Here is a 13,066-nt window from a genome sequence, read left to right on the forward strand (position 1 = left end):
ACTATTAGCTTAATATCTGATTGTATTATTATTATTTGATAGGTACTCGAGCAATAATTTTATAGTAATTATTATACATGGATTAAAAAAAGAAGTCACTTATTTCATACTTATATTACTTTACAATAAGTCAATAGGCAATGCTTTATGTACTTCATCACCATGAATGCTACCATCAAGGTGTCCATTTCTATTTTCTACCTAGTTACTGTATTGCCTATAGGTAAATTGTTTTAATTTTAACGTTTCTCATTTTATCGACAAGCAATCCCTATCGTAAACGCATATCTTGCGGCTGTGTGGTGCTGTATACGTACGTTACTTACAATCTAGTGTGCGAACGAATAGTCGCTCACAAATTTTTGTGTGATGACACGCACACAACGCGAAGTATTGTTTTTATTTGTTTACTGTTGTGTGCGTAAATTTGTTATGAGACACCAGGTTTCGTACTCAGCGCAAGCGATTGGCATCTCTCTAGATCTCTATGCCCCATACATTGAATTTTCCATACATTTTGTGTTCAAAGCAAATGTTAAAAGTGACGTCCTCGTTTTGAAATACCATTGTATTCATAGCGTTACATCTGTGCTTATGGCCTTTCACGATACTTCTGAATGAATTCATATACCTATTTGAGTTTGGACATTATAAATAAGCATAATATAGTTTAGTAAAATATGACCATCACGTAATATAACTCGCTGCTACGCACAACTGTAAGCCAAATGTCACTTATTGAAAATAGGCACAGATTTTCACACAGAGATTTCCACACAGAGATTTTCACACAGAGATTTTCACACAGAGATTTTCACACAGAGATTTTCACACAGAGATTTTCACACAGAGATTTTCACACAGAGATTTTCACACAGAGATTTTCACACAGAGATTTTCACACAGAGATTTTCACACAGAGATTTTCACACAGAGATTTTCACACAGAGATTTTCACACAGAGATTTTCACACGGAGATCTTCACACGGAGATTTTCATATAGAGATTTTCACACAGAGATTTTCACACAGATTTTCACACGGTTATTTTCACACAGAGATTTTCACACAGAGATTTTCACACGGAGATTTTCATGCAGGTTTGCTAAGCTGAAAGATAGGCCCATTCAATATGGTAACATTTACTATCGTTAGATCTTCGAATGGAATAAAAAAAGACGTGTGGCACTCGGGGACTGCCGCGGTAAAGCTATTGCATAGCATGCCTTCAAGCCACGCCTCCGAGCCCGTCGGAGTGGGGAGCGTGAGGTTTTTCGTTACGGAATTTCTCGATTCGGTCCCCGCGCTCAAGGCCCGCGATAGAAGCTATGCAATAGCTTAAAAAATGCCAAGAAAGATAAACTTACCCAGTGGTGAACATCACCACTTCAAGGGCCCGTAAAAAAATAAAATCACACAAAAAAAGAGCAGAAGAAACCATTAAAAATGATAAAAGGGCATTCAGACATTTAAAAGACAATAGCCTAAGATCCCACCGCAGGATCAGTGCGTTCATCGGTTTTTTGCTGAAAAGCGAATTTTTATGTATATTTATAATTAGGAGAATATACATATATCGACTAGGTTGCCAGTCAAAATTTGGCCGCAAGCATGTTTTATTAAAATTTTTCTAATCGATTTTTGGGAAAAAAATTCGTTCACTAGTTTTTTTGAATAAAATGTAGTCTGCATTACGTCAAATGATATAAAAATTCTAAAAAATCACGGTTGCCGCTTTTCACCTGGCCGCAACATCTTGGCAGCCTGGTGCAAACACGTATGATTTCGATTCATTTTTACGTTCATAACGCACATTTATGAATCATATATCAAATTAAAGCTAATTTTTTTCTATTTATTATCATATATGGTTGCCTAATTAAATCCCGCCGCAAATAAGGGTTGCTGGCTTTTAAAAATTATAAATATAGGATTAGTGCGTTCATCGTTTTTTGCTGAAAACCGAATTTTTATGTATATTTATAATTAGGAGAATATATATCGACTAGGTTGCCAGTCAAAATTTGGCCGCAAGCATAACTCCGCATAAAGTCATAACTCCGAAAATACGAAAAATCGCATAACATACATGGGGGTGATTCGGATAGCCCTCTAGGTCCTCTACCTCCCAGCTTCCGTTCATCACTACTTTTTGGGGCACCCTGTATATTAAGAATTTACCTTTTATATGTGTGCTAAATTTCATTTTAATCTGTTCAGAAGTATTTGCGTGAAAGAGTAACGAACACACATGTACACATCCTCCCAAACTTTCGCATTTATAATATTAGTAGGACTACATATTATGGCGAAAAGTGATAAGATAAACGAAAATAGAGCGCGTATGCCGAGCACACGTGTCAGAAATTAAAATTGGCGAGATTCATAATACGAAAATGACATGAAATTTTACTCTAAACGCGCTTAAAAAGTTTCACTTCAAAAAGTTTTAAAAGTATGAAATTAAAGTTAAACGAATAAAATAGTGTGATCGAAAATAGTGAATGGAGTAAATTGAAAGCGTTAAAATTTGATAATAAACTGTATGGTATAAAAAAGAAAGAAGCAGTGCTTAAAGTTGATAATAAACTATATGAGATTGAAAAAAAAGAGAAAGTTAATAGAAGAATTAAGAGAAAGTAATAATTATTATTGCACAAAAACAATAAAAATACACAATTTCTTACTCTTGGTAAATGCATTGTTTTCTGCAGCATATAGAAAATCACCTCCCGCGTAGCTTGCAGTTCTTGCTGTTGCGTGCGGCCCAGTGTGCCTGCCCCTAGAGATAATACATGATTTCTAGGAAAAATTTTAATTTTTATTATTATTTTTCCCACTCGAAGGACCAAAAATTTTAAATTTGAGTAAAATACTAAAACAATCCATATTAGGTATATATGCCATTGATGATTACATTGATTTTAACAAAGCAATCGATTTAGTCAATCACGAAATACTAAACGTAATGAGAACAATATGTTCTTTTTTTTTCGGAATTGGTTTAAATAATATTTGAGTTTGCATTACTTTTTTTTACATTACATTACTTTTACGTGATATCGGGTGTCCCTCAAGGTTCATAATAAGGTCCGCTCTTATTTATTGTATTTGTAGACAATATAACAAAATGCAATCATAATCATAATCCCGAACCTTTGCACAAACAATTAAATTGTTATAATAAAGTTTTAAAACGCAATCGCTTCTTGTAGCTGAATATAATTTCAATCACAAAAGGCGTAAGTAGAATGCTGCTTATTGCTGAAAATGTAATTTCTATCACAAATGTGTTAGCTCACCGGTACCGAGCGATGTGAAGACTCTCAGTGCGACAGGCTCGAGGCCGGCCGCGCACGCGTCCTGCTCGCCCGCCGCCAGCAGACCGTCACACAATTGGATCAGCTGTACACACACACACATACAGATAAATTGACCTACTGATAAAATTAATAATAATAGGATCATTTTATTGGGTTCTCCACTTTATATTCTTGATTTGATTGATTGATTGATTATCGATTGATTATCGATTGATTGATTGATTGATTGATTGATTGATTGATTATCGATTGATTGATTATCGATTGATTGATTATCGATTGATTGATTATCGATTGATTGATTATCGATTGATTGATTATCGATCGATTGATTATCGATCGATTGATTGATTGATTGATTGATTGATTGATTGATTGATTGATTATCGATTGATTGATTATCGATTGATTGATTATCGATTGATTGATTATCGATTGATTGATTATCGATTGATTGATTATCGATTGATTGATTATCGATCGATTGATTGATTGATTGATTGATTGATTGATTGATTGATTGATTGATTGATTGATTGATTGATTAATTGATTGATTGATTGATTGATTGATTGATTGATTGATTGATTGATTGATTGATTGATTGATTGATTGATTGATTGATTGATTATCGATTGATTGATTATCGATTGATTGATTATCGATTGATTGATTGATTGATTGATTGATTGATTGATTGATTGATTGATTGATTGATTGATTGATTGATTGATTGATTGATTGATTGATTGATTGATTGATTGATTGATTGATTGATTGATTGATTGATTGATTGATTGATTGATTGATTGATTGATTGATTGATTGATTGATTGATTGATTGATTGATTGATTGATTGATTGATTGATTGATTGATTGATTGATTGATTGATTGATTGATTGTCGATCGATCGATCGATGGATCGATCGATTGATTGATTGATTGATTGATTGATTGATTGATTGATTGATTGATTATCGATTGATTGATTATCGATTGATTGATTATCGATTGATTGATTATCGATTGATTGATTATCGATTGATTGATTATCGATTGATTGATTGATTATCGATTGATTGATTATCGATTGATTGATTATCGATTGATTGATTATCGATTGATTGATTATCGATTGATTGATTATCGATTGATTGATTATCGATTTATTGATTATCGATTGATTGATTATCCATTGATTGATTATCGATTGATTGATTATCGATTGATTGATTATCGATTGATTGATTGATTGATTGATTGATTATCGATTGATTGATTGATTGATTATCGATTGATTGATTGATTATCGATTGATTATCGATTGATCGATTGATTGATTGATTATCGATTGATTATCGATTGATCGATTGATTGATTGATTATCGATTGATTATCGATTGATTGATTGATTGATTGATTGATTGATTGATTGATTGATCGATTGATTATCGATTGATTGATTGATTGATTATCGATTGATTGATTATCGATTGATTGATTATCGATTGATTGATTATCGATTGATTGATTGATTGATTATATTATAAACACATGATATTATAAAAATACACAATATGATTTATGCCCATTCTCGATTCGATTAGATATTAAGTTGAGCAATGAGAATATGGATCGTTTTGAGTCGCTGACCAATAAATATGTATGTCAGTGTTCAAACAATGACAATGAGCAACCGTCGCCCCATAAGCCTGACTACACAGACATACATAGTGTTAAACCCACTACCACAATTACAACCAGTAATACTAAATACCTTTCAAAGCAGGAAATAATTGTGTTGTCAGATAATATTGGTCAGGGATTTGGCGCTATGCTCAACAACTTAGGGCTTAAAGTTACTAATGTTTGTACGCCTAACAGTTCATTTAAATATATAATCAAATCACTGGATAATTTCAGCTTTAATAAGAATAATATTGTAATTATATTATATGGGGAAAGTTTAAATATAAATAATAAGGATATTGATGTAGGATTAAAAAAAATGTTAGATATTAGTAGTAAGACTAAATGTAAATTTATGTTGTGTACCTTGCCATACCTACCTGGTTTAACACAAGAACAAAATAGATTAATTCATTATATGAATTTAAAATTGTATAACCTAACAAATCATCATCGTGATGCATTTATTTACTTTGACATTAACTCATGTATTAAATCTTTTACTTTGACAAAGAATACAGTGTATCTGCCATATAGATATAAGCGTGAACTTGCTATGTTAATAGCATATAATATTAACCAGTCTGGTACATGTTCGGTATCAGACCATCAATCTACTATAATTTTATGTAGTAGTAATTTTATACATCAACCTAGATTAAGTGTAGACAGACAATCTAGCCCTAAGCTAGATTTAAACTAGTATATAAGACAACAGCTAAGCAGTCTTTTTCCATTGTGCATCAAAATATTCAAGGCTTGGCTAGCAAATTGTTAGAAATAGAATTGTTTCTGAATGATAACAATATTAAAATATTTTGTGTAACAGAACATTGGCTTAAACAATGTCAGTCGTTGGTAAATATTGAAAATTACAAATTAAAAAGTATATACTTTAGGACACAGGCTATTCACGGAGGTTCTGTTATTTTTGTACATGATAGTGTAAAATGTAAAGAACGAACTGACATTGTTAGTCTTTCTGTAGAACGGACCATTGAACTGTCCTGTGTGGAGCTGGAGCGTTATATTATTGTTTGCGTTTATAGACCCCCTTCCAGTGACTATAATATGTTTGAGACAGTCATGGAAGAAATATTAAAGCGTCTAAGCAGGAGTAAAAAAAAAGTTATAGTATGTGGTGATTTTAATATTGATTTACTTTTACAAACACAAACGGCTACACGAATTGTTAATTTGTTTCAGTCATTTAATCTATATAAACTTTTTAACGAACCCACACGAATTACACCTACTTCTGCAACTTGTATTGATAATATATACTGTGACTGCATCTGTTTAGAGAAAAATATTCTCAATACATTGACTTCGGATCACTGTGGCCAGAAAGTAGTTTTTGAATGGGATTGCATACCTACATTTAAAAGGATTAATGTTAGGCCTATAACTAAAAAAGGCATTAATAAATTTAGGAATAATATTAATAAAAACCTGCCCGTACTAAATGTTCAATCCTATCCTAATAGTCCTTGTGAAATGTTTAAAAATCTTTTTAATTTAGTACATAAAGAATTTGAAAAAATATTTAAAGTTAAATCTTTAAATATTACCAAGGATTTACCATTTAGTAAATGGGCGACAGCTAGTATACATAGGTGCAGGAAAATTCTTTATGAATTATATGGTATGAAGCAATATAATAAAGACCCATCTTTTCTTAGTTATGTTAGAAATTACTCAAAAATTTTTAAAAAAGTTTGTTTCACTGCAAAGCGTTTGTATATCAAAGAAAAAATACGCGACTCTGATAATAAAGTTAAAACAGTTTGGTCAATTATTAATGGTGAAATGGGTAAAAGCAAATCAAGTAATACCATAAAACTTGTAAATAATGACAGGGTTATTGACAAAAGTGCTGATGTTGCGCTTGCTTTTGAAGAATTCTTCAGTAGTGTCCCTGCTACTATTACTAATAGTTTAAATTCGTCTTCAGCACTTGCAGAGACCTTTTTGAGGGACCATGTTGCGGAGTGCAGTACATTATTTGAATTACGACACGTAACTGCTAATGATATTGTTGCTGCCTTTAAGACGCTTAATCTTAAAAATACTTGTGATCTTTGGGGAATGTCCGTAAATTTTGTTAATAATATAATAGAAAATATTGCGAAAAATTTAGCTTCCATATTTAATAAGTGTTGTGACTATGGTACATTTCCTAATTTACTAAAGCTTAGTAAAGTTATACCTTTATTTAAGAAGGGCGATCAAGAAGACTGTAACAATTATAGACCTATCTCTATTTTACCAACATTAAGTAAGGTATTCGAGAAGTTAATATTAAACCAATTGAGTAGTCATTTTGCATCTAATAATTTACTGCACACCAAACAGTTTGGTTTCACAAAGGGGCGCTCAACCACAGATGCTGGAGTTGCACTTCTAACACATATATATAAGGCATGGGAAAACTCAAAAAATGCTCTAGGGATATTTTGTGACCTCTCCAAGGCATTTGACTGCGTTGAACATTGTACTTTGTTACGTAAACTTAATCACTATGGAATTAAAGGAAAAGCCCAGAACCTCATAGCGTCATACCTGCATGATAGGATACAGACTGTAGTTGTTAATGGAGAACGTTCTAGCGGTGCGTCAATTAACATTGGTGTTCCACAGGGGTCAATTTTAGGTCCCTTCTTGTTCTTGGTATATATCAATGATCTTCCCTATTATTTGCAGGATAGGTGTGAAATAGTTCTGTTTGCAGATGATACCTCATTAATTTTTAATGTGGATAGGCATGACCCAAATGTTGACGAAGTGAACAGTGCTCTTTTACACATATCTGAATGGTTTACTGCCAATAATTTATTATTAAATGCCAAAAAAACCACTTGTGTTGAATTTTTACTTCCTAATGTAAAAAAGTTGAACAGAGATATTACCTTGAACGGGGAGGTATTGCATCCTACTGAGTCTACTGTATTTCTAGGGTTAACATTGGACGAGAAACTACAGTGGGGAGCCCATGTCAACACCGCTGCAGGTAAGCTCAGTTCTGCTGCATATGCAGTCCGAAAAATAAGGCATCTCACCGATGAAGATACGGCTAGATTGGTTTATTTCAGCTACTTTCATAGCATTATGTCCTATGGAATTCTACTGTGGGGCAGGGCTGCAGATATAGAAACTATATTTATCTTACAGAAAAGAGCCATTCGCTCTATATATAATTTACGTGCTCGGGACTCACTAAGAGATCATTTTAAGAATACTGGTATCCTTACTGTACCATCACAGTATATATTTAATAATATTTTGCATGTACACAAAAGCTCTGACTTACACACAAGAGTAGGAGATAGACACGATTATGGCACAAGGAACAAGAATAGAATTGAAATGCCATTTTTCCGATTAGCTAAAGTTAAAAATTCATTTATGGGTCAAGGTATACGCTTATACAATAGAATTCCTCACAATATTAAAGAGTTTAGTAGTTCTAAATTTAAAACTTACATAAAAAATGTACTAGTTCAGAGAGCGTACTACAGTATTCAGGAATATATGGACGATAAAGACCCATGGAGGGTTGTCGCGTAAAAACCACAGGACAGTTCTTTGGCATATTATGTAGTTAGATATAAGTTACATATTATGTAAATTTATTGACATTATTTAAAAGAGCAACTATGGAGTTTCTTGCCGATTCTTCTCCATAGATACTGCTTTCCGAATCGGTGGTAAATGTTAAAAATACTATGTAATGACGATTCGAAAGTGCTACTAAATAGTAGTCTAATTGAATAAATGAATGTTTGAGTTTGAGTTTGAGTTTGATTTAGTTACTTTAATAAGATGGTTTGATTAACATAGTCAAATACTTATAACCAGAAAAAATCTTATGTATTTAATAAAAATAAAGTATGCAAGAGCTGTTGATATTTTATCGTCTTCAAATACATGTTTCTGCGAACTAGTAGTGATGAAATCACACATTGTGCGATTCAGTTGCGTGGATTTAATTATTAAAACAAGACGTAGGTTACCTAGCCTTACCTTAGGAATTTCTATAATTTGTTTCGAGTGATGTTTCGATGACGAGAGTTGCACCAGGAATAACATTATACTGTTGACTAGTTCGCAGCAATTACTGAAAGAGAATAAGCGCATAATTATATTTCAATAAATCTAAAGGTGAAGGTAAAGACGGAGAAATTTTAATTATGTAAAATAGACAGAAATTTGAAACGAAGCTAGCTAAAATATTGAATGGTAAAGCACAGCATACATTTATTGACATAGATGAATGAGATAAAAATTTAGTTTTTTCTACTTACAAGGTCGGCAACATATTTTTTGACATCAGCAGTAGACTCTGCATCTACTCTAACTGAAACTTATACAAAAAGAACACTTTGCAACTCACGGTATCTCGTGGTGCTCGAGCAGGTCGAGCTGCTTGAGCAGGAAGCCGATGAAGAGCTGGTCGCTGTCGAGCATGCAGTAGTTGACGCGCAACTCACGGTATCTCGTGGTGCTCGAGCAGGTCGAGCTGCTTGAGCAGGAAGCCGATGAAGAGCTGGTCGCTGTCGAGCATGCAGTAGTTGACGCGCAACTCACGGTATCTCGTGGTGCTCGAGCAGGTCGAGCTGCTTGAGCAGGAAGCCGATGAAGAGCTGGTCGCTGTCGAGCATGCAGTAGTTGACGCGCAGCGAGAGCAGCTGGCACAGCAGCTGCAGCACCGCGCGCTGCAGCCCCGTGCCGTTCTGCAGCGTGTACATCTGGACACACGCGAACGACGGAACGTGTTAAATAATATTTGAAAAATATTATAGAATTATATTGGTCTAAGATCCGAATATAGGTCGACCTGCACCGGCGTGATAATAGAATGAGACCAATTTTAAAATAAATATTGTAGTCTATTAAAAAATCTATTAAAGATGGGTTGACTGAAAAAATTCCTAGACAGGACATTTTTTTTAATTTTTAAAAAATATTTTTTTTAATTAATTGCAGTAAGTACTATCAAGATAATAAAAAAAATTATGATAGACTTGAAGTATGAAACCTACAGAATGTGCAGTCATAGGGTTTTCTATATTTACCTGGACAAACTGCTAGGTTGGCAGGTATAAACTTACTTTCACTTGATGGGATGATAGAAAAAAAATATATATCAGCATGAGCGCTGTTTTATAACAAAATTGTTTATTGTCTCAACACTGCATAAAAAAAAAATAAAAAGATTTTTTTAATAATTAACTAAAAATATCCTGTCCAGGATTTTTCAGTCAACCCATCTTTAATAGATTTTTTAATAGACTACATTTATTATAAAATTGGTCTCATTCTATTATCACGTCGGTGCAGGTCGACCTATGATCGGATCTTAGACCATATATTTTTTTAATAGAATGACAATCATCTCATCTTTCTGCCTTTCCGAGGCGAAAACAGAAAAATGCGGGTTCGATTTCCGCGTCGCGTTTGATCTATTTTTCTATTCCTTAAAAAAGATATCCACTATACATAAACCTGATAGACTGTCATTAATCCATACTTAATATTATAAATGCGAAAGTAATTCTGTCTGTCTGTCTGTTACTCAATCACGCCTAAACTACTGAACCAATTTGCATGAAATTTGGTATGGAGATATTTTGATACCCGAGAATGGACATAGGCTACCTTTTATTGCGAAATATGTACCACGGGCGAAGCCAGGGCGGACCACTAGTATAAATTAAAAATAACAGTGGCCCCAGATCGAAGCCTTGAGGTACACCGAATTATTTATAAAATAATCAGGTTGATGATTGATGATAATATGAAATAATGTAATTAATCGGCTTTCATAAAATCGTATTGTTGTATTCGAGGCGGGTATTCCATATTTTTCCAATTTATTCAATGTAGGTCTATGTGTAACAACAATCAAATGAATGAAATGTCTTAAACTTTATTAATTTTGTTGAAGATTTATTTTAGGTTCAATTTAATTTAAAATTTCTAAATCACTAACCTTCAAAGCCTGTATCACAACCGGTTCGAACAGCCGTATATATCTTTCCAACTCCTTTTTATTAGTGCTCCACTTGCGATCCATTCTATTCTTGTTAAAATTCTCTATCGCCAATAGCAACCGTTTCTCTTCTATTAGTATGGGATCTTTAGTCTCCTTTTGACTTCCTTCAGACGATACACTATCACGCCTAGTTTCAGTTTCAAGGCTATTTATCATTAAAACATCATCGTAGAAGCTAGCTGGTTCTTTTTTAGGCACCGGATCAGCTATATTCATATAGTCTTGGTACTGATTTATCATGTTAGTACCAAATAGGCATTTTAACAGTTGCGTGACGCAGTACACTGCGTTTTCGGGGCAAAGGGGCATTATCACTTTGAGGTAATAGAGCAGTTCTTCGGTGAGGGGCCCGAATTCATTTTCGGTTGACAGTTCTAATTGTATGGCTAGCGATTTGAGAACGGTAGATAGAAATTCGTAGAATATACTGCTTTTCGGGTCCAGGTTTATCTACAAAAATAATTAGCAGGATTAAAATATATAAATATCTTTATTTAAAACTGTGTAACTGAACGGAAGTTTGAAAAAGAAATTATTTTTGGGAAATAGCTTTTTGCTATTCTAACTGTAACTTTACATACTACTTTGTAGTCAAGGACATATATCTGTGTTAAAACTTATACTAAATTTTAACAAAAAGTTTGTAAAATTTAATTCAAATTTTCAATTTTCTTAGTTCATAAAAAGTAAAAGTACCCTACTTTACCCTACCCTAAAAGTTAAAGTATCTATTACCTTATGGTTAGAGTACGTAGCCCGCAAATTATCATACATCTTAACGAACACGGGTTCGTTCACAAAGTGTCCCGCGAAGCTCGCCTTGAGCGTGTTGGCGGGAGTCGTCGGCTTCTTCTTCAGAGATGCCTTGTCGTCTGTATCGGGTGTTATGCTGCTCTTGCGGGGGATCGAATCTTTCATGGAAAATAATACGATTAAAATAATATCCTTTATTTAACACACACATACAGAAGAAAAAAAGAGAAACATATTATAACATGTTAAAAATGTGTGCATCTTTTTTATTCGTAAAAATTGAAAATAATTAATTTTATTCAGTTTCAAACATGTGCAAAAAGTACAAGTCTTCTTTTTTCTTTTCATAATCATTAGATTAAAATTTAGTTTTCTGGGAATAATAATTAAGTCAGAAAACGGCTTTTTCGAAACAAATATTAATATACCTAGTTATTGGAATGTCCAAAAACATAAAAAATATTTTTCTTTTATGATAAAGCTTTAAATTAGTCAAACAGATTATAAAAATAATATCTAAACATGTAAACAGATTATCATTCACTAATTATGTCACGTAAGAAACAATCATTCACTCATCATTCACTCATTCACTCACCTTGCGTCTTCCTCCTAACTGGACTGCCTGGCAGAGCAATACTGCTCTTATTCACATGTACATTAGGGTTAACTTCCTCTATCAAGTGCACCAGCACATTGAGCATCTTAATCGTGACTTGTAGGAACTTCTCGGAGAGTGAAGCAACTCTTTCGTTCTCTAAGTAGTGCCATTTCTCTCTAAACTCTTGCGGATCGCGCTCGAATATGTCCTTGTTGGTTTTGTTGCGCATTATGTGGTCGATTTCAACTGAAACATATGTTACTATTATTGGTTACTATTATTTATTATTTATGAAAATATAATTATGTGTATGTGTAACAGTCAAAACCCTGAACCAGTCAATATCCTTATTGACGGTTATTAAGCTTATTGACTAAGGGCGTCGGTTAATATCTTTTTATTATTATTATAATTAATTTTTATTTTTATTTTTATCTGATAAAATCAGTAAATAAGGATAAAGACCGGCACCCTTAGTCAATAACCTTATTAACTGATTTAAAGAGCAGACATTCAGTCAATGGGTTTGAATACATTTTAACACTTAAATCTTTCTGTAATGAGCAAGTAAAACAATAGCGAGTCGGTTCTGGACTTCTGGCACTCATCATCGTCATCGTCATCGTCATGGTCATGGTCATGG

General features: G+C 33.3%; 1 protein-coding gene across 1 annotated transcript in view; it reads right to left on the reverse strand.

The window, feature by feature from the left end:
• Nucleotides 1–13,066, reverse strand: part of htt (huntingtin) — a 54,461-nt gene that overhangs the window by 21,207 nt on the left and 20,188 nt on the right. Inside the window, exons 17-23 of the mRNA XM_090115255.1 lie at nucleotides 12,421–12,669; nucleotides 11,805–11,980; nucleotides 11,007–11,519; nucleotides 9,602–9,762; nucleotides 9,038–9,131; nucleotides 3,303–3,405; nucleotides 2,688–2,782 (exon numbers count right to left, since the gene is read on the reverse strand). Coding sequence (XP_089971381.1) covers nucleotides 2,688–2,782; nucleotides 3,303–3,405; nucleotides 9,038–9,131; nucleotides 9,602–9,762; nucleotides 11,007–11,519; nucleotides 11,805–11,980; nucleotides 12,421–12,669 — 1,391 coding nt within the window. The remainder of the gene's footprint in view (nucleotides 1–2,687; nucleotides 2,783–3,302; nucleotides 3,406–9,037; nucleotides 9,132–9,601; nucleotides 9,763–11,006; nucleotides 11,520–11,804; nucleotides 11,981–12,420; nucleotides 12,670–13,066) is intronic.

The sequence above is a fragment of the Colias eurytheme genome, chromosome 23, assembly GCF_061535395.1.
Source record: "Colias eurytheme isolate Ceu_HAF_F1 chromosome 23, ilColEury1 Martin Lab GWU primary, whole genome shotgun sequence".
In the NCBI taxonomy this organism is placed as follows: Eukaryota; Metazoa; Arthropoda; class Insecta; order Lepidoptera; family Pieridae; genus Colias; species Colias eurytheme.